The 23149-nt window shown below is 34.1% G+C and overlaps 1 protein-coding gene across 1 annotated transcript; it reads right to left on the bottom strand.

Annotated features, from left to right (window-relative positions):
* Positions 1-210: 210 nt before the first annotated feature.
* LOC120627922 (fatty acid synthase-like) lies at positions 211-22840 on the bottom strand. Its single transcript, XM_039896049.1, has 38 exons — positions 22691-22840; positions 20625-20817; positions 20420-20540; positions 20101-20304; positions 18535-18651; positions 18274-18455; positions 18034-18176; positions 17731-17937; positions 16400-16586; positions 16150-16312; positions 15805-15974; positions 15568-15719; positions 15163-15495; positions 13545-13729; positions 13212-13331; positions 13028-13137; positions 11437-11627; positions 11125-11279; positions 10792-11049; positions 9612-9729; positions 9275-9538; positions 8749-9174; positions 8286-8435; positions 8091-8206; positions 7313-7463; positions 6846-7017; positions 6613-6725; positions 6248-6412; positions 5539-5691; positions 5016-5194; positions 4741-4944; positions 4536-4653; positions 4265-4412; positions 3199-3349; positions 2338-2485; positions 1186-1362; positions 939-1041; positions 211-812 (listed from the first exon to the last, which is right to left on the bottom strand). Exons 1-38 carry the CDS (start codon positions 22838-22840, stop codon positions 211-213), a joined length of 6999 nt encoding a protein of 2332 aa, XP_039751983.1.
* Between the last annotated feature and the right edge of the window lie 309 nt (positions 22841-23149).

Below are 23149 nucleotides of genomic sequence, written 5' to 3'. Positions count from 1 at the left end.
ATTACGTATCGTTAAATCAATACCAAAAAATGCATTTAGAAAAAAATGGTGATAGTTGTATTATTTTCAAGAGTGCATGCATCCATCTTTATAGAAGGTATCTTATAAAAACCAAATAATAAAATCAAATATGCACGTAATGTATAATAAACTTTATAAAATAAATAAATAATTGTATTTTTAAAATCAAACTTAATAATGTTTATTGTTTTATTGTCCAACATCAACTTCAGCAGTGGTCATAAATGAATCTGCGTTTATAATGTAACTTTCGCACAAGTTTCTCTTATCAAATTCTTCCAGAATGTCAACGCCTAAATGGCGGTTCACAATGGCGGCGCAACGTAAATCTTGAGCTGCATACGCCAGAGGAGCTTGCAATTCATACTCCACCACTTTTTGTTGCGAATGATTTTGTAAAGAAAGGGCCCCAACATGATTAGACCCCGATGACCGTGGTCGAATAGATATCAGGAGGGAGCGAAGTAGACGTGGCTCTGAACTGTAATTCCGTACTTGTAATATTCTTGCGTATGCCGCTTCAATGAATTCTTTGGCATACTGAATAGAATGGTCAATTCGTCCCAGGAGTTTCTGCACACACAAGGTTACTTTTTCTTTCCATGTGGAGATGGTCTTTAGGATATTTTTCAAATCTTCGGGGTTTTCATCTTTATTCATCAACATAAACATATGAGTTGCTACAGCCACTTGCAGCGATTCTTCTGTTTCAAATATAGCTAGTTTTTCTTCAAATTTTTCTAAAATATTCTCCGGTGCACCGCCAATGCAGAATATTGCACCAGTTAAACCTGCAAATGAAAGGTTCAGTTTTAATTCTGATATAATTTTGAATTTATATAGAGGCTACAAAAAAACTTTTTAAAATTTTTTGAAATCAAATGTTTCATTGTCTGTGCTACCGTGTTTTGTCTTACCATGATCTTCAAGAATCGCTGCCATTTCCAAAGCAACCAAAACGCCACTTTCATATCCCAGAAGATAGAACCGCTTCTTCAATTGGATCTTGTTTAGGAGAATCTAGAAAAACAACAAAACATATCTTAGGAATAGCACCATTAATGTATAGTATAGACATATAATAATTTCTTGCTGTAATGGTGAATGGATACAAGCATGATAACAACAGTCGGAAAAAAAGTCCCATTAAAACGTAAAACTAACCTTAGCATATCTTTGTGCCATTTCTTGTATAGTCTCGTGTGGTCGTTCTACTCCTGGCTGCAATACTAACGCTGGTAACTTGAGCCGCTCGCATAGTTCATGGAAGCGTACGTGTAGGCCTTCTACACCCGGTACTACACACAAGTATGTTTGACTTACGTCAAATTCATTATCTCTCTGTAAAATATAATTGTTTTCTATTTTTTCTACTTTTTATACCATACGAAACTTAAAAAAGCACTTGAAGAGGCGATGTGTATATTATACTTATGCTTAAGGTACGAAATTTTGAAAACAAAGCAAAAAGCACAATATGTCAATTAATAATAATATAAATAATAATATAATTTATTATTAATTAATAATTTATTTAATTTAATTATTTTAATTTATTTATTATTAATTAATAACAAAATTATCAATCATAATGTTAAAAAGAGTGAGCTTCTAGTCTTTAAGAGTAAAGGTAGCTCGGTGGATGACGTTCCTCCAGTAACTATTAATGGAGTATTTCTTAATAGAGTGACGGAGTATAGGTATCTGGGACATTTGATAACAGAGGACTTGAATGACAACAAAGACACTGAGAGGGAGCGTAGGGCGTTGGCGATAAGATGTAATATGATAGCCCGCAAGTTTACACGGTGTACAAGGGAAGTGAAGCTTACACTTTTCAGAGCATATTGTCAAACATTTTATACGTGCAGCTTCTGGGTGTCATATACGCAGAGGGCTTATAACGACCTACGTATACAATACAATAATGGCTTCAGAGTATTGTTGGGGCTGCCGCGCTTCTGCAGTGCATCACAAATGTTTGCGGAGAATCATGTTGATGACTTCTACGCAATCATGAGAAAAAGATCTGCATCAATGATGAGCAGAATGCGCGGAAGCTCCAACAATATTTTGAAAATATTAACCAATAAATGGGAAAATCCCTTTATGGAGCACTGGGTTGGTGCACACACCAGGTGCTCAAGAGGGTATTTACCTTAGTTAGAAGATTCCTAATTTTTTATTATTTGTATGTTTGGCAAATTTTAGTTTATAATATAGTAAATAAGATAATTGTTATTGTTGTAGCTATGGATTTTTATCTGAATTAAAAGTTATTATTGTTATTATTATTAATAATTATTTTTTGCTTACCAACGCAGTACACGCAGTTAGTGTTGGTAAAAACACCATTTCCGTAGTTGCTAAGAGCTCATCCGGATCAATGTGGGAAAAGAATGTTTTCAAACCTTCAGAATCTTCTAACACTTTTTTAGACATCTTATCCTCTAATTCCAATATTCTGCAAGGTAAGATATAGTTAGGCGTTCAATTGTCACCACGAGAACCCACAGTTTCGTCATGTATTTCTACTTGATTGTATGTTACAACTATTAGTTTGTTAGTTATATTTGATATTATATATAACTGTTTCGATAGTCTGGAGTTGCATATTCGACTGTAGATCACGAGATTTTGAGTTCGATCCCCATGTTTTTCTATTAAGAAATTCTTAGTACCAATCTGGAGTTTGGAAATTTTGCCCGTCGTTCCTGATCTCGTCCCATGGGACTTTGAGAGTGCACCTGTGTTTGCACACACAGTTGTGCCTTATAAACTTCCGCTTCGTTAGAAAATCTCTCTGGAAATTAACTACCATGGCCGAACTCGGTCAGGGAGACTGTTTCTTTTTATAAAGAATGAAATGAAAGCGTAAAAGTTAAACTTATACCTATACTTTTAATTTCTTTACTTTTAGTGGATATGTGTAAATTATAAACAAATCAAAACCGCTTGTTAACAGTAAACCAAACATTACTGATGTTCAGAGAAGCACTTGACCGGTTATTTAAATTTTAATTAGACTTACTCTTTACTTATTTTATAACAATTCTTTACTTATTTTATATGACAATTTAATTTTTACTATTGCAATTTTCATGTTATAATAAACATAAATGTTTATTTATGAAAAAAATAAATTTACTTGTAACAATACGTAGGTAGGATACTCACTTTTTCACTGTTAATATTGGTATGATACCTTCATCCAGTAAAATACAATGAAAATCGCGCAAATACGCTCTTACAATGTGCGATTTTGACAGATCCATTCCCAGATCTTTGAGTGTTGCCTCTCGAGTCGTTACATTGGAAATTGAGAAATCTAAGAAACAATTTTCAAACATACGATTTAATAATGAGAAATAGTATGAACTATCCGTAATTATATTATGAAAGCGATAGTATGTTTGTTTGTTAGTCGCTTATGTTCCGCTCAACTACTGTACCTTAAAAGGAGATGGGGCAAATCGGGGCATTAACCTTAACTGAGCACAAAGAAAAATAGTACCAAAAGTCTTTATCTAAATGAAGGCAACCTAAAAATATGTTTAAGGAATTTTGGTACTGTCTGCATAATTTAAATTTTTAAAAGTAATTAATTTTATTTTATTTATTCTAGCCAAGACACGCGTTTTTTCTACCAAAACTGTAAACGAGCAAACTGTATTTGTTTATTTTAAAACTACATTCTCATTATATTATAAACACAAAAAAGGTAAAAAGGATTTATTTGAAATTATTTATATTTCATTGATATATTTTAATGTCATGGTTTTATATCAAATGTTCTTTGTTAGTCTTTTTCGCGAAAATCACTGTGACAAATGATAATCACAATCCCCACCCATTTCCCTACCTCATTTGCAATCAGGGTCCCATGTAGGGACATAATATTATGATATTTACGTAAAAAAATAGCTACACGCCAAGATTCAAATATTAATCAATAAAATGTTGCTTTTTTCAAAGCCAATTTTGTTTGCTCAGAAAGTATGAAATTGAAAAACATAACATTTTCTTGAAAGTACTACAAAATAGGCAATATGCTTGTTTATATAGTCAATGTACAAATATTTTAAGCTTTTTCACAAGTGCCATACAACTCCTTTGATACAGAGATAGCTTGACGGCATGGGATACTTTTTATCCCGATAAAGCAAGGGTCGACCTGTTCCGATGTATTTAAAAAAAAAACATTTTTAAATTTGCATAGAGGGGTCTTAAAGATATACATTACCAGCTAAATTAGCTAACTCTTGTAACAAGGTGCCCATAGGTTTGCGAGTACGATGTGCAGCTATAACGCGTTCTTTGTAACATAAAGCTTTTTCAATGGCATCAATAGCATGGCCGATTGAAAAATATTCTTTATTTCCAACATAGAACTGAAAAAAAAGATTAAAATAAGCTAATATCAATAAAAGCTATAGGATTTCATGAAATTTTGGATATCCTTCCTTTAAATTTACGTGTACAAATAAGAGAAAAATCTATGTCGTTAGCATAACAAACAATTTTCTTACGTTTTTCAAAGATGGCAGTTTTATTGTTGTGAATTGATCGTGCGGCTTCGTTAGTTTTATGATATCGCTTACTTCGTTCCTAGCATCGATAATAGCAAAATACCTGAAAAACAATTTTATTAGTAGATATGAACGCATTACGGAATCACGACTAATTTGATAAAGGCTGTATAAATTGTATAATATTTACTTTATAGGCCAACTTGATCTTCGGATGGCTAAAGTTAAATGCTCTAAGCATTTAATATTTTGTTCATTTTGAGCATTAGAATTTAAAATGCAATATATTCCTTCAACAACTTCTGGCGTCTTGCTGTTTAATAAATTAAAAATATTTTCATTCCATTGATTTCCGTATGATACTGTATATTGAACTCCTTGTTTCTCCCAGGTCCTGTAATTGTTAGACCGTTAATTTTGTGGATTAGTTGAAGACCTTACGTAGAACAACGGTGCGTTACCTACCTCAGTTTTAACAAAACACTATTTGACTTATTGGAGCAGTGCAAAGCTAGTTTTCTAGCTCCTCGGCTTATCAACCTGTCGGCAAATTGTATCCCCAAAACATCGTTTTCTGATAACAACAGCTGCAATCGATCGGACGAGCAGTTAATCCTAGAATAAGAGAAACGAACTGTAACAACCTAGATTTATTTTCGCACTGCCTTTGGATCAGATATAATATAGTACTGTCTCGATAATCGCAATATAATCATAGAGCACAAGTTTCACTATCGAACTACTAGGTCATTGGTAAGTAGATATTGTTTTTTTCGTTGATCATAACTAGTATTATAATAATGCAAAAGTGTGTTTGTTTTATGAAGTGGTTGTAAAGATAGAGAGTTTTTTTTATACATGGGCTATTTTTTTTCCAAAAACAATAGTAATGCGAACAACAACTAGAGTAATGAATAAATTAATAGATGGCCAGGTAATTGGAAGTGTATGGATAATGCAATTATTACTTATGCTGAGTGGAAGATACATCCTCTTCCAAATGAAGAAGCACTCGACCCAAGTGTCTGCTGCCAGCTTGAAGGCGCAGAGCACGTGAAGCGTCACCCGCCGCGTATACCACGCGAGACAGTGGGCGCACGTAGCCGCGAGCTATTCCTTCGCTGACCATTACTTGTAGCATCTGGTATCAATATTCAGCGAAAAATTAGAACATATTTCCATGAATTATTGAGCTCAATTTATAAGACGAGTAACCTACCACCCTAAATTCTTTGAATAGAAACTTTTTCAAATTTTCAATTCGAGGTAGTAGGTGAAAAAGTGTAAACTTTTTTATGATAATGCAAAATATACCTAAGAACTAATTATACCTCTTCATAGATTCATTGCTAGATCTTGATTGCAATGTAACCAGCTGGTAGTATATAGTCTTACTCGGTTTCTAAATAAAAAATTTAAAAACCCCTGACACAACCATTCCTCATTCCCTTTCAATATAGTGTAAATTATTCTACTAATACTACAAGCCCTTTCATTTCATACTCATATTAAGGGAATCCATCTTGGGCTGATTTTCATCAAGCATAGCTAAGAACACTCGAGACTTATTCACCTTTCAAACGAAAAAAAAAATATTTGTTTCAGTCGTTCGTAAGACACTATAATCTTATAACACCCCGTTTTTGCGCAGGTGTTAAAAATGCATAGTGTTTAATGATTAGGTGGAAGGTACTTACTTTCAACTCGTTTACTTTTGTTGGCTCGAACAATGAAGAAAACTTCTGTGTACTATAAGTAATGGCTTTAGACAAATGAAACATTCCAAAGGTATAATCTTCATTATTGAGTACAATAGAAGTATCAACAATGCATCCAAATAGTTTGCAGCACCCTATGGAAGTCTGTAAGTTATAATACCCTTATTAAGTATTTTATCATGCAATATATCACGTAAACAAGTTTCAGAATTGAGTTAATGCTCAGTTCCAGATACTGGATTTACCTGCCCTAGTATTATCGTTAGTTAAGTGTCTCACGATCAGTGTAAAAGTGATTAAAAAAATTATTATTTTAACTTTGCAGCTATTTAATTACGACTTACGTTTCTTAGGTCTCCTTTGACTGAAGTTATAACAATATCACACCCTTTTCCATGTGTGCCTTTAAGAATCATATCTCTAAAACTGGCATCACGAGAATATCCGATGTGATCCTCTAAAAGATAATCGCTTTTTAGTAAATGCAATAAAATGATTTTGAAATTCTAAACAACACTTTCAGATATAATTTGTCACAATACTGATTAATTAAATGAAATATTTGTAAAATATCTACCTTTAAGTTCCGGAAAAAGACTGAGCAAGAACATTTTTTTCTTAATATCGCTCACTGTAGTATAAATGTCGCAATCATGTGCCAGTGCGATAGAGATGATCGCTTGACCCAAAGCTCCTGTGCCTCCATGCACAAGAATACTGTTGCCACGGTAAAACCTACTTTTGAAGCACTGTAAATTTATTACAATATCACTATCATGCTATATCTCTTGATATAGTTGTATAAAATATACAAAAATAAAGTCAGAATATAAAAGTAATTTAAAATTTTTAACATTTAACAACTTTAGAATATATGAGATTTTCTCCTTATTTAAATCAGTAAGCGTACTAAACTTACTGATGAGTATAATATTAAGCAGTAAATTTTTATTTAATCAAAAGGGGCGGCTTATACAAAATTGGGATAGGATAAATAATCAAAAATCTATAAAAATACAAATATAAGAATGAGACTGTAATTACAAGACAATAGAACGCCAGACAGTAAGCTAAAGGAACAGTAGCTGCATCCTCCAAAGTCCAATGTTTAGGCACAGGCCATAGTAGTTCAGGCTTTGCATTAACACAGGCATTGATTGATTCTTCTTGCACGATACCCATCACACGTTCTTCTCTAAAAAATTATGTAACGTCATATAATAATGTTTCTTAAATTCGTACCATGTTCATGGAAGTAAAACTATCTAATCAAAATGAAATGAAAATGCCTTTCTTGGAAATTCTTCAAATTACGAAATTTTATAACAAAACAATAATTCGCTACTTTTTTGGTTTTTTAGCTTTAAAACTGCTCTACTTGCGAGATTTATAGTTGATATGTTATTAAAGGTCTTGCTTTTATAATTTTTAAGCACTATGTACTTAATACAAAGTGTATTTAATTTAATTTATTTATTTGAATAAATTGATTCGTTGTAATTAGAGTGGAAACAGTTTACAAAATGACGTATATTTAAACTAGCAATTCTTGTATATATATAATTGGAATCTCGAAATCGGCTCCAACGCTTTTCATGAAATTTATTATACGGGGGTTTCGGGGGCGATAAATCGATTTAGCTGGGACTAATTTTTAGAAAATTTCATTTTATTCGTGTTTTCCGGCAATAACCGATTCAGTGCAGACGAAGTTGCACGGGTCAGCTAGTAAAACTTTAAATTGGGTTCAATATTTGGTTAGACTCTTCATAGCGCCAAAAAAACAAATTTGGTATATAATTATATATAGAGATTACTGTACCTATCAGTGGTACCACTAAAATCATATTCAACCAGCTTCTTATTATCCTTGTGTTCTTTTGCAGCAACTCCTAAAACTTTCTTTATATACGCATCGTTGAGACCTGCATATTGGACCTAAAATGTTAGAATATATTAGATAAAACCACAATTCCTGTAACATTAAAAACTCATTCGAATTGTTTTACTGTCATACTTTTACTGGGATTCCCGGATGACTGGATCCTGTCACTTCTATCCATTGAATAGAGTCTAAATCTCCCAACCGTGTCATTTCCAGAGCCATTTCTTTGCCTTTAGCTATACTTTCTTGAAGTGGCAAGTAATATTCTCCACCCCAAATACCCTAAAAAATATTCGTTATACGATGACATCGTTATATACTAAATACCTTCACCGAATCACTAGTTGATAGCTTAAAAAAAACATTGATTTATTTACGACTAGCAGTCAGTTTTTCAGTGCACGCGTATATTTAAGAAAAAAAGAGTAAAATTACTGCCTACTGTAATGTATATTAACTTTTCGATGACTTTTTTAAAGTGACTTTTTTGTACTATCAGTGACGTTAATCGAGGCTAATGAAACCGGGCATGTTTAGTGTTTTTTTTTGTTAATAAATGATTTTATATATTACTGAATTATTGTGTCATACTTACGTGGTCTAAAATATTTGTAGCCAAATCTGTGAACGGCATTTGTTCCAAACTTTGTTCTTCTAATAATTTGTGATTGACAATCACAAGATTAATTTTTCGATTTTTTCTAAGCTCTTTAACCATATCTTTTAATCCACCGAAAGCTGGATATGAAGTCAATATTACAATTCTATGCTTAAGGGGAAGTGTGGATAATTGAGAAGACAGTTTGATGAGGTCAGCTTGTGAAAATACGGTAACAGCACTCGTACCGACCGTAACATCAGAAGGTCGCCACAAATTTAGTTCCATCCGTGAAGAACCAAAAGTATGGGCACACACACAGTGATACAGTTGAGAAGGACGCATAGTCGACAAATCTATACACTCCTCTTTATTGATGAGGAAAGTATCGCGACTGAGTACCCTATGTAGCACTTGGCACATCTATTAACAGAACAATAGATTTATTTAATTTATCTTAGTTCAAAAATTATAAAGTAATTAATATTCAGAGTTTCTACTAATATAGAAATGTTAAACTTACTTTATCATCAGCAGCTAAATTGTTTATCATTAATACATCAATATTTCCAATGAAACCATCAGGCTTCTTAGTGAAATCTTCCCGACTAATTTGTAATAAATCTATCTTAATTTCAGGGAAGAAATTATTAATGATCTTAATAATTTCTTGAATTGTTATTAAATTAATTTGATCTTTGTATTCAATAATATGGCCGATATTGATCACCTTTTTATTTACATTTTCAGATATGATTTGCAAAAATACACACAAAGCCGATTTTTCCTGCAAATAAGCATTCATATAAGTTTTAAAGCTATTTGTCACAAAATAAATCATCTTAAATTATTGTACTCACGTCGAAATTGTTGGTAGAGACGTGAGGAATAAATTTTAATGCTTTTAAAGCAATCTGTTCTTTGTTTATTGATGGCATGTCGTAGAACTTGATGTTTTCAATTAATACACCACCACATCTAAACATACAAAAAATTATCTTTAAGTTATGATTATAAAATAAACACTGAAGCTTTATTTGAGTATTATATCTATACTTATAATAAAACGATAAAGGGTCAAATTCTGTACATGAAAGATATTTAAAAAAAACTCTATAACCTATATTGAACCCAAAATTGTAACTACTGAATATATTCAAATAAATCTGCACGATTAGAGTTACTACTATCCCAAAATTGAGCTCAATTCCTTTGGGAGAGGGGATGAAAGATTTGACGATTTATCATCATAACTCTGTCAAATGTTTACTGATTTGAATGTGTTTGATAGGGTATACTATCAGTTTAGATTTTTTTGATTTCGTCTAGATCTGATGGATATGATTGGAGATAGAGGACAGAACTTCTCAGCGGATAGCAGCAAACTGCTCACATAGGGCTTACATAAAATATTGTAACATTTATGAGGACTTAAGTGTTAGGAATGAATAAAAAATGTTAGGAATGGTCTTGGTTAACATTTAGCGTACCAATAAACTAAAAATGCAATTTCGATATTTACTTTAACGATTCTTTGTTAGTGATTGGAGCTAAGACTGCTTGATATTAAATTATATGTCAAATTTCCAAATACGGGCACCCATTAATTTACTGACTTGTGTCAACTTTGCTCACTCAGCGCTATCGACTAATATGTAGGGTTGCTGTTATGCCACACATTATTTGAAATCATTTGTTGTAGGGAATCATAACTATTTTGAATAAGGCAAAACGGGAATAGGTTCGCGGGCCGGTCATTTGCGTTTGGCAATGTTTACGTGATTGAAGGTTTTGAATAGTCGGTGATTAAAGGTCCACCACACCTCAGTCGTTTGTTTAAATATGTTGCAATACTATCTGTACTTAATATCATAGGTTTGTATAGTTGGCCAGTCCGATGAAAAAACTTTACGTTTATTATTTGATTTATTGGTAAGTGCTATTTATATATGTAGCTGTACGCTGCATCCCGTAAATAACTCGGGCGAAGCCGCAGGGCACATTTAGGAATGAATATAAATAGATAAATTAATTAAATACCTGGTACTCTCCATCACTTCACACACTTCGGCCGATATGATATTCATATCATCAACAACTACCGTGTTACTTTTCGAATGCTTTTCAACATCAATTGCAATTCTCCTAATGTAATAAGGTTGCGAAACGCTTTCATGACTGCGCCTAAGTGCATTCAGTTGTATTATACCATCAATTAATGTCACCCAATTGTTTTTCCACAACAGGTGAGCTTTAGTTAATGACAAGTTAGCATTGTAAATACTATTAAACTCCTCCCTGAAAAATAAGTAATATGATTAAACTGCTGAAAATTCTTGTTATTTCGATTTTTGTTATATGCACGAAACTTACGAGTAATTGTAGTCTCTAGCGTCCAATAAAGCATAAATATCTTTTGATTTTAGTGCCAAAACTTCCTCAGACTTAATTTGTTCCTTTGGTGATAAATCTTTGTCTATTTCGCTGATAATAAAACCGCTCGCAACTTTAATATTGTCGTCTAAGACCTAAAATACAAATGGTTTGTATTATTTCTGCAAAACTTAAAAATTGCATGACAAAACCGCATGACAAATCTGCTTTTACACTCAAGTAGTGCAGAATTATTATTTTTTTCAGCCTAAATGTAAATTTTTGAGTCATTGTATTAAATGGATATGTTACCTCGAATTGGCCTTTTCCTCTATGTATAGTAACATTCAGTCGCAATTGCCTTTGGTCGTGGAGATTGGGTTGTGAGTGTAGATGCACATCATGGAACTGGACTGACAGTTGTTTCTTTGGAACTCCCAGTACCATGGCTAATGTATCCCACACTGCCACTAGAGTAGCAGCGAAGGGGTATGAGTTTGTTTCTAAAATACAAACATTGTGGATTAGACGTTACCCAAAAAGTGATCCTATTCTTTCATTATGGGATACGGAACCATACCAAGAAATTGAACAACTTCATTTTCCAATATTGAAAAGTTGAAAATAAAGAAGGCAACATTTAAAAAAGGGAATGCCCACTTTTTAAAAAAGAAGAAAGAAGAAGAAAAGAATGACTGTAACATTATTCTTAATTGAAACATGCATATTTGTGATTTTCAGTTATTTGATACAATATTTGTATAAACATATACTTCAAATCACAAAACACTTTGACAAGTCGGCATTTTGCCGTTTGTTTTAAATGGCGAGCATAAAAACTCTATTAATCAAAGTCAAAGTCAAAGTCAAAAATATCTTTATTCAAGTTCACAGGTGGCACTTTTGATGCGTACATAAGAACCACACGGTAGTGAGATGATGGCGATAACCACATTCGTAAACTTAAAACTAAAGCTACGAAGAAGCCCACAACAAACTTAGCCGGGTGTTTTTTTTTTTTTTTTGTTATCACCATCTCACAATGTCATTTTAAATTATTAGAAGAGCAACCTGGTTAGAGCAATAATTTACACCCAAGCTTTTTTATCGTTTACGTAGTCCTTTATACTATAATAGGACTTTTCTATAAGCTTACGTTTAATACAAACTTTGAACTTTTTAAGAGACATCTCCATGATGACAATTGGTAGTTTATTGTAGAATTGTATGCAATTTCCTTTAAAATCCATTATATATAAATCTATATATATAAAACAGAAAGTGTGTGGGTATGTTCCGTATAGGCTCCGAAACGGCTGGACCGATTTCAATAAAACTTTCAGGGAATCCCCGGATTGACCTGGCGAGTAATCCTGTAAAGTTTGGTGACGATCGGTGCATTCTATTTTTGAACTGTCAAACTGTCAAATACAGCTTTTATTTACTATGACGATACTCTATTGTTGGGTGTACATGAAGAATAGAATGAATACGGAGAGAAAGAAATAATTTAATATATTATGAGACTTAAATTAAAAATTTGATGGTGTAAGTTTTTTGTTTAAATAAAATAAAGCAAAATCTAGGTACGCTTGTTATACTCATAAAAATAATAATCTATGTGTATAAATTCATTTGAATCGCTAAGATTATGTAATTCTAATGTTGAAACTATGGGTTGCTGTGTATATCATGGCCATGATCTGGTTTATGAGCTGCTTTAGGGTATTAAATATGCCAGCCTAGATCTTAGAAAATAATCTAATAACATCTGATTTTCCGATTACTTCCTTTTACTTAAATTAGCATCTGGACAGACGACTTTATAATTTTTTAAATTCCTGCTGCTTATCTTAAATCTTTCGTGTTCTAAAGAACATCTCTCACACCTCACATTTCCTACCTCTTATCACATGCCCTCTCAAGTATCGTTGCTCGTCATCATGGATTGATAGGACATGAGTACATGAAGCTGCAGTTTTTCTGTTTGCTGTCACATACAATGGTACCGTCCTGAACAGAAATAATAAAATAAGTAACGATAGAAAATTCGTATCATTCATTTTCCCAAAATATATTTAACTTACCAAGATTCATGATGCGCCCATTCTAAGAGATGCGATAGCATTGGTGTTTCAGTTGAAACTGGAAATTCTACTTTCGGGTATAGTTCTTGAACTTGGGGACTGTATCCCTCCATGTAGAGACTGTAAGAATCAATATATAAATAGCGGATAATATGGTATTTTATAGTAATTTCGTGGGATTTGGCATCAAAAACAGTATTGTAAGGAGTGCTTTCCACACTAGACTTATTTATGCATTTGACTCCATTGTATATGAAACAAACAGTAGAAATATTAATATGATAAACCACATAATCATGCTAATTATATATCAGTAGTACAAAAAAATCTTACTTTCCAATGGCTTCTAATAAAAACTGTGCATTGTCAGGGTGCCCTCGTCTTGTCAGCGGCACGTGTTTGCAGGATTCAGGCAGAGAACGCTTGAGAATAGCTTGCAAAAGACCGTGAGGTGCTATCTCTACTACCACCGCATTTGCTGGAATGAGTGTCGATGTCTCTGCAAAGAGCACTGAATTCTGCAAGGAAATTCAATTAATATATATTAGTAAACAAACGTACACGGGCAAGGATATAAACGTATAGCAACAACAAAATAACTATTGTCAATAGTTTCGAAAACATCGAAACGCTTATATAATATGTTTCTTTATTAATCATTGGTGATTATTTGAAATCAAGCAAATTAATGATATGGTTTATTTTACTTCTATCTGAATATTAATGATTTTTCATTTTATTATACATATACAATTAAAATGCTTTTCATTTAATTTTAAATAAACTCCTTTTATTAAATAAAATTTTAGAATTAAAATTTATTTTTAGTTTGAATTATAGTTAGCTTAGAACATTTTAAACAAGAAGACAAGCTAAGAACTTTATGAAGTTGCAGATAAATATCATGAGTGTTCGTTTTGATCATTACAAGATGCTGTTTTGCGCATCACATATTTAATTAATAATAGAAGAAATAGTTGTTTTCTGGCAGTTATTATTTACCTACAATAATTCATCTTTATGCGGATGATTTTCAAATTTATGTGTCTGCTCTGGTTTCTGATATTCCTGAGGCTGTAAATAGACTCAATGTAGACCTTAGTGCTATCTATGACTGGAGCAGATCTCATGGGTTATTGGTTAATGCTAGCAAGTCTCAGTCAATTATTTTGGGCAATTCTAGGCAAATTGCGGAAGTGAATTTTTCTGGTATTCCGCAAGTTACTTTTGATGGGTCTCTGCTGCCTTATAGCAAAACTGTGAAAAACCTAGGCATTCTCATGGAGAGCAGTTTATTTTGGAGGCCGCAAGTAGCCCATGTTAGACAAAAAGTTTTTAGTGCCTTTGGGTCCTTAAAAAGATGGAAAAATCTCTTGCCTATCAAGACTAAGATTTTATTAGCCAAACCACTTCTTCTTCCTATATTAGATTATGCCAATGCCTGTTATTTAGACCTTCTGAATAAGCTGGGGCGACTACAAAACTTATGAAAAAGATTCATATTTGGTCTCAGGAAATATGATCACATCTCTGAGTATCGCAAAAAAATTAAGTGGCTTCCTATTAGGCATCGGCGTAATCTGCATGCCCTTTCAATCCTGTATTCTACTATTTTTCATCCTTCGACACCACTCTACCTTAAACAACGCTTTAATTTCCTTAGCGGCGGACTACGACTTTAGACGGACACGGCCGTCTCAAGGATCTCAGCGTTCTGCTAGGGAGAATATTCTCCGAATGATGAAATGTAAGTCTCAAATGACTCGAAATCCTTCACAATAAAAGCTGCAACGCATTTATTATTGTGTATTATCGTTAAGGTTACCTGGTAGAGATCACTTTTAGTGATAAGGTCGCCTTTTGCTTTTAATTTTTTTTCAGTATATTTTTAATTTCTCCTTACTCTACGCAATAAAGATGTTTCAATAAATAAAATTATAATATAACTTACAAGTAAGTTATTTGTGTGATACTCCGCAGAAGAATATTTTGCGATCGGCTCATTCCATTTATCTTGTGGCACTGACGTAGAAACCCAACGTTCACTGCGTGCTTTGGGTGATTTTATCACTTCGCCCAAATATTTTAGCAGTCCTGGACCTGCATCAGCTATGTATCGTGAGTGGTATGCAATGTTCGAGCATGGCACTTCCCTGGCAAAAATTTCTTTTGCGGTTAGTTGTGCCACGAACTCCTTCATGATATCAGCAGGGCCAGAAATTGTGCTGGAATCGGGACCATTGTGGCAAGCTACTTCAATCTCAGGAGGACACATTTTAGATATCTGTAACAAAAAATTTAGATTTTTTAAGTTTTTTATTTGGTTTAATATTATTGTCAAAAAAAATAAACGTACCTTCTCGTAACCTACACCAACAGCTGCCATTGATCCACGAATGAATGGAGTCTGCACAGAGACAAGACCTCGGCTGTATGCAGCAAGTATCATCTCTTCGGCTGTAAAGCATCCGTCTGCATAAGCGCAGCCAAGCTCACCGACACTGTGTCCTTTAAATAATGACATCAAATTGAAAAATAATGAATATTTTGTAAAACCATTTAAATATCATCAGTATTAACAAGCAAAAAATACCGATAATTTTGTCGGGGACAATTTCTAATGCACGTAAAACATCTGTAAGTCCAATTTGAATAGCAGCAATTCCAACAAAGGAATTGAGAATGTTGTCGAATATAGTTTTGTCTTCAGACGTAATAATATGAACTATGTCTACTCCTTTGGGTTCCAAGACACGTCGACATCTGTTAAGGAATAGAAATAAATTTTAATATCAATATAATTAATTATTGAGTCCAGTCAAAAGAAATTTCAAAAAATAACAATCCTAAACAAATAGTTGAAAAGCTAAGTAGGTTATTTTCATAATAAATCTTAATAAGGGTTTCTACGATTCAACTTGATTGGGAGAAAACTTACTTTTCAATGGCTGCGGCGAATATTGGAATTCTCATGAGCTGCGCTCCCATACCGGCCCACTGAGATCCCATTCCACTGTATACGAACCACAGTGGTCGCTTTGCATCGTCAAAGTAGTTCAACTTTTCATGAAGACAAATGGTTTCGTTCTTTTCATTTGTGTCTTTAAAAAAAAAATTAGTGTGATAAGATATATTTGTTGGTTTCTTTGGAAAATCTAATTTTTACGAGTTATGCTTCAACGACTCACCAAGTAAAATAAATCCTCTCCCTAAATGACCCGAAATTCTGTTTTTATGAATATTATGTAAAAGCGCTATTTCCTCGGGATCAACAGAACGAGATTTTAAATCTTGAATAATCTTATTCACGGATGATTCCTGTCTGCCAGATAGGAACACTAAACGAGGAATATTAGTCTTGTAACGCGAATGGTCCTGTAAATATCATAACAAATCAAGACAAAATTTACTAAATAAACAAGTGAAAAGTTACTCAATTCACAACACAACAGTCAAGTGAACAACATTTAGCTACCAAACTATCTTTATACTTATCATAAAATTGTAACTGGAAGATTTCTGTACATTTAATATATTTTGAAAATTTTGACAGCGAGATGCTTTTCAATCGATACGAAGTCCAAAACAGATTTTTATTTAATTTTTGTCTGTCTGTTTATCTGTCTGTCCGGCTATCACGTGAAAACTACTGAACGGATTTATGTAAAATTTGGTATAGTGGTGGCTGATATTCCGTGTAAACATATAGGATACTTTTTATCCCGATATAAGTTTTCTTCAGGAAATGGGATGAAAATGTTTTATTAATTGAACTTCATAGGTCCGTTAAATTTGAACCGATTTTAATAATTCTTTAAAGTGAAAGCTATCAAGCATGTATTGTCTAATTTTAATGAAGATCTGATAAATATTATCCGAGATAAAGGACATAACTCTTGACAGATACAGTTGGAAGGCATATGGGACAACGATCGAATGCATGCGTACCATCCTTCTAATATTATAAATGCGAAAGTTTGCGTGGATGGATGTATAACCATACATCATACATATATATATATCCATCCAACGGGATGGATATATGTATGGATGAATGGATGTTTGATGCGCTTTAACGACATAAGGAATCAACCGATTTGGCTAAAGTTTTTATACCGGAATAGCAAACCGCAGCAACAGGATAGCTTTGCCATTTTTTCCGCATTTGTCTTTCAAATTCTGCGCAACGGAGTTTAAATTGAAGTGTTTTTTTAGATACGCATAGTTGTAATATTATAAAGGTTTTTAGTTTGTTTGGCTAAACGCGCTAATCTCAGAAAATTCTGAGATCGATTTCGATTTTTTTGGATTGGTAGTATCAATTAACGCTACGACCAATGGCTACTATCATTGATGAGAAAAGTTGCAAAAATATCCTTTTTTAAAATTTCGATGTGTTCGATGCGTATCGGAATTGTTGAAATTGTTTCTATAAAGTTCTAGAAAACAGTCCGCGACAACATAGGACTAATTTGCGGACGAAGCCGCGAGGGTCCGCTAGTATTAAATATATCAATACCTTAGATTTATAATGACCATATAAAAGGACATGCGCATTGGACCCGGACATTGAGATACCGTTAATAGCGGTGTAGGCTCGGCCAAAATTCTTATGATGATCAGTAAGAATGCGCAAACGTCCATCACGCAGAGCTGCTATGTCTTTTCTAGGCGAGTCACAATTCAAATTTCCTGCTAGCAGTCCAGAGTGATACCCCAATATAACCTGTTGATAACGTAAGCATATTTTAGGCACATTATTTACACTAGAATTAAATAAAAGTCTAGACATAGTAGAACTCAAAAGTTGATGTCAATTTACCTTTGTAATAGCTGATATCCCTGATGCAGCTCCTCCATATCCTATATTTGACATAACACTGCCCACGAAAAGAGGATCCTTTCTGTTATTACAGTACACTTTTTCGATTGCTTCAAGTTCGGCTTTATCCGCCTCTGGTACAGCTGAAAAATCAGAGTTATACACACTTGTGCAACAAGTTTACACTTACACTTGCAATAAGTTTATACTTGCGAATAACCTGCCTGAAAAAATAACTACCTGAACCAAAAGCTTCTACATATTCAACGGCTTGAGGCGGTATTTGTGTTTCATCATAGAAAGTATTTATAAAGTTGGCCATGTTTTCAGGATCCCTATAGAAACCATACTTTGGACCTTCTTGTTCGTCTTGTAGAATGGATGTAAATCTACATTTCACATGCACGACTTCGGTGTAAATTCTGAAAAAATATTTTTTATTTATTGCAGTGCAATTTTTAATGTTGAATGTTATTTTCTTTTTAGTTGCATGTAACATACCTAAGAGCATCCTTAGCTTTCTGAATAAAAAGGATGTTGATTGCCTCAGCCATAACACATCCAGCAGCTTCAGTATCAAACGATTTGGTCTTACCATCCATACTTAACTTCACGGTTCTAAAAGAAAAGAACAAAAAAAAAGGAAGAAAATAATAATTCGCGGACCAAGTAGATGGCTTAAATTGAAATACAAAAATATTTTATTCACGTTGTACATATATCACAGACACTTATGAAGCATTTATACATTTAACATTTTACCACTAATGTAAGGTGACGGTATAACTGAATTTGTTAACCTCAAACTAAAAATAGGAGGTTTTCAAATGCACCCTTTTTTGTTATTAGCTCTGCAGCATACGGGAAAACAGCCAGCCTTGTGTATTTTAGTTACTTTCACTGCATTAAGTCCTACGGCATATTATTATGGGGTAATGCTACTGATATTGATTCTATTTTTGTACTGCAGAAGAGGGCTCTTCGTTGAATGAGCCCAAGAGAGTCTTTAAGAGATAAATGTCAGAGTCGAGTTAATGTTTAGCTGTGAAGTTAGAGCAATTCATACCCAAGCTTTTTTATGATACATGTAAATCCATAATATTATAATGGGATTTTTCTAAAAGCTTACGTTTTATACAAACTTTGAAGTTATTGAGAGACATCTTAAGATATACAATTATCTATCATCATGATATACAATTACTCTTAAAATAATTACTAATTTCATGCAGCCTAGTAAACTGCACTACAATCTTATTTTTACTTGTTATATTGATATTGTTACCGTCCATTTTCTTTTTAAATTTTGTTATATTATATGTATTGTATGTATATAGAATTATGTTATTTTAACTTCTTCAAATTTATCTCTTAAAGACTCTCTTGGGCTCATTCAACGAAGAGCCCTCTTCTGCAGTACAAAAATAGAATCAATATCAGTAGCATTACCCCATAATAATATGCCGTAGGACTTAATGCAGTGAAAGTAACTAAAATACACAAGGCTGGCTGTTTTCCCGTATGCTGCAGAGCTAAGTCTGTTCGATTAATGATTTATGTGTGGGCCAATTGAAGTTTAGCATCTAACGTTATACCTAGAAATATTATCGTATCCACCAGATCCAATTTCTCAATATTAAGTTGTACAATGGTTTTTACTTGTTGAATATTAGGTAACGTGAATTTGAGACACTTGGTTTGTTTCCGTTTAGAGCTAAATTATTGGCCTCAAACCATTGTACTACTTTAGCGAGACATTTGCTTCTATCGTCAAGAATTATTTCGCTTCGTGATTGTCCTTAGCGAGGTAAGGAAGGTCATTCTTATAAATGAGGAACAGAAAAGGTCCTAATAAGTCCCTGAGGAACACCTATTTTCACAAATGACCCATTAGATTAGTGGTAAGGGGAACACTATTGCTTATATACGAAGTGAATACGGAGCGGCGTTATGTACGGAACACTTCCCGCGCCGCCCTGTGTCCATCAACAGCAATGTATTTAAATTCAATACTTTTTAAGAACCAATCAAGTTAGACAATTCAAATTAATAGGTCAAATTTTTTACCTTCCATAATGGATTGAGGATTGTGGGTGCAAACAAAGATTCGCTCCTCCAACGATAGCAGCTTCACATTCGCCGCGATTGATGGCGAGGTAAGCCTGTTCCAAAGCTTCCGTGGAACTGCAGCAACCATCGTCAATGTTCATAGAGGGGCCCTTAGCGTTCAACCAATAAGAGATTCTATTGGCAAACATTGCTTTACTGCATCTGTAAAGTGTACGATGTAAATATAACGAACAGCGAATTGTAGACCACTTAAAATATGGGAAGTCATAATAACCATGCACAACAGTGCATAAACATTGGAATGTGCCATACGTACCCTGCAATCCCAAAACCTGTCTTAGAACCTGCGGTATAAAAGGAAGCCTTTTCACTTTCCGAAAAACAAGTTCCAACGTAGACACCAATTTTCTTTCCAGAGAGTTCTTCCGGACATAGACCTGAAAATGAATAATGATACAAAAACGTACAAGTTAAATAAAAGTGGTGTTGGTTTATTAGTTCATCGAAATAAATAATCTCACCAGCATCATAAATAGCCTGATATGATTGCTCTAACATCTTGCGGGCCATAGGGTCCATATTATTGCCAAGACGGTAGTGAACTTTGAAAAACTGCGCATCAAACTGTGGAAGCCCTGGCACTTGGCCCGTGTATTGTGCTACTTCAGGGTGTTCATATTTCCAGCGGGGGTTCTCCTTCCTTATTGGGTTGATCTGGAGACAATTCAGTCAGGATTCATAATAAGCATGATGATTGACGGGAAGGTAGGTCGTAACCTTTCGTGCTTTTTCAGCTGATATATACTATGTTACCTATAGTTATAGAGATATAGGTAAGTTATGCTGATAAAAATGTTAACACGGAAATTGACGCTGAAGTTGCTTGACGCTTCGATGGCCTGCAGTGTTGACAATATGTTCAGGAGTTTTATGTCATATAAACGAAATTAAAGACCTTTGGTCCCTACTGAAAATCAGCGTTGTAGTATTCCTTGGCATTTACTGCCATGGTGCTGCGGCACAGAGCTGAGTAGGTGACCCGTTGACCACAACGAAGCAACATACGCCTAAATTATTATATATTTTTTTTCTTGTTGTTCTCTGTCCTCTTGTCGTATGTTGATTGTTTGTCCGGCTATACATTTTTCGATCCACCACCCTTTTTCTAAAAGACAACTTGAGGTTGACTTATACCGAGTAATAAATTTAGCAGTTCTGATTCCTGTAAAAATATCTGTATAAATTCAATAAAATGATATAAGCTTAAAAAAACTTAAAAAAAAAGAGGAGTTTCTTAATTAGACTGTATGTTTTTTTTTGTACCAAAAATCTTCGCGTTCACTTATCTTTGAATATGGTGACACAAAAGGAATGTGAAGAATCTAAAACCTTATGTCATGTCTCTAAGGACCACTTTTTTTGTAGGAAAACGCAAAACAGTTTACTAACAGCCCGTTCGTGTTTTTAAATTTATAAGGATATTCAATTGTGACCACACGGATCTTGTCGTTGAGATCCGGTGATGACACTGGGTTTGGAACACTATCGTTAGGCTGATGTTCCACCGATATAACGGACAGATTCTGGTTTTGATGATAAACTGGTCTAGACAAAGGGCAGTTACTTACCGGTTGTACCGAGGCGATCCAGACCGGGTTTCCGTTGGCTAGTTCGCTGCTGATTTGAAAGAAGGAGACGCAATGCCGTCTGGATACAACGTTTGCCTTCTGTTGCTGATGTTGGGTATACTCGTCTCACACACTTCACCAAAACTTCACCGTGTCGAATTAACTTGGTTGTTCGATATTGGTTATATTAGAACAATAATGCCTTTCTTTGCTCGGATTAACGGCGTTCGCGTCGGTAGTTCGTTGCCAACTCACTATCGGCCGGGGCCAATGGGCATACGTGTACAACCAGTACACTCATAACGCGAGCTCTGCTATTGGCTAGACCAGATTTAGAGTAGGTAGGTAAAGAATGGAATGAAGTAAGTTTGAGTGAGCGGTAAGAACGGGTTGTATACGCGTAGCGTACATCAATTTTATAAAAAAATGGGGACTTCTTATTACAAACGCCCTATCCCTATGAAACAACATGCTAAACACAGTTTGCGCGTCAAGTGTTTGGCTGCAATTTCAACATATAGCAAGTTATGTTACGTTTAACAAAACCATGCTTCATGGTCTAATTAAACCAAGCACTCTCAATCTCTCACACTCTGAACGTACCGTCTACACGTTTCGGAGCGAAACGTGTAGAGGGTACATTGCCGAAGATCTGTTTGGTGTGGAGTATAAGGATTGAAACAGATTCTCCTGCTTTTCGCGAAGTAAATTAAGTAAATTTAGCTTAATTTTCATAATATAGGATGTACTCCTTCCGTGTTGCTCTGCTTATAAGCGATGTTTTTCAACGCTACTTCAGGGGGGTGATATCTGCTCGGCTGTCTATTAAAACTAAATATAAAGCCCTTTTCCCGAATAGGTCTATAATAGGACAGGACTAGAACAATAAGTCTTTTGGCAATAATACTTCTCTCCAGTTTCCAAACGTACCGCTATAACACTAGTACAAACACACATACCTTGTTGTAGAGAACGTTTGATAAATCCTTGATGCTATGAGACCCTGGATAGAGGCCTGACATACCAGATATAACAATTTTCTCTCCTAATGTATTGCTCACTGGCCCTCTTTCCTCCCATGAGGACAAGTTCTTGGGTGTTGGTGCCATAGCTTCTAAAATAACGATTGTATCTATTATCAGTTTTGCTTTTATAATGCAAGTAAACTTCTATGATCCGTTATTGTATTTATGTTTGCTACAACTTTTACAACTGTTTCAAAAAAATCGTTATTTTTATTACTAAAGGTACTTAAAACTATTTGATTTATCAGCACCATCGTCGTCAGCCTTTCAACGCCCCCTTGGTGAGCAAAAGCCTACTTACTCTCTCATAAGAGAGCATAAAGTAGAAGGATTTAATGTTTTTCAACAAGCTACTTTAATACAGGATGGCGGGCCCTAATTATAATTTAGCCT

This window comes from Pararge aegeria, chromosome 12 (genome assembly GCF_905163445.1).
Source record: "Pararge aegeria chromosome 12, ilParAegt1.1, whole genome shotgun sequence".
Taxonomy (NCBI): Eukaryota; Metazoa; Arthropoda; class Insecta; order Lepidoptera; family Nymphalidae; genus Pararge; species Pararge aegeria.
Note: the sequence above shows the minus strand (reverse complement) of the source record. Positions and strands in the feature narration are given on the sequence as shown.

Bases quoted from the DNA above. Each gene is read 5' to 3' on its own strand.
- LOC120627922 (XM_039896049.1), bottom strand. From the start codon at position 22,840: ATGGCACCAACACCCAAGAACTTGTCCTCATGGGAGGAAAGAGGGCCA. The intron at 16,313-16,399 runs GTGAGTCGTTGA...TTTTTTTTAAAG, and splicing joins GAGAGGATTTATTTTACTTG to ACACAAATGAAAAGAACGAA. The intron at 15,975-16,149 runs GTAAGTTTTCTC...ATTCCTTAACAG, and splicing joins TTCGCCGCAGCCATTGAAAA to ATGTCGACGTGTCTTGGAAC.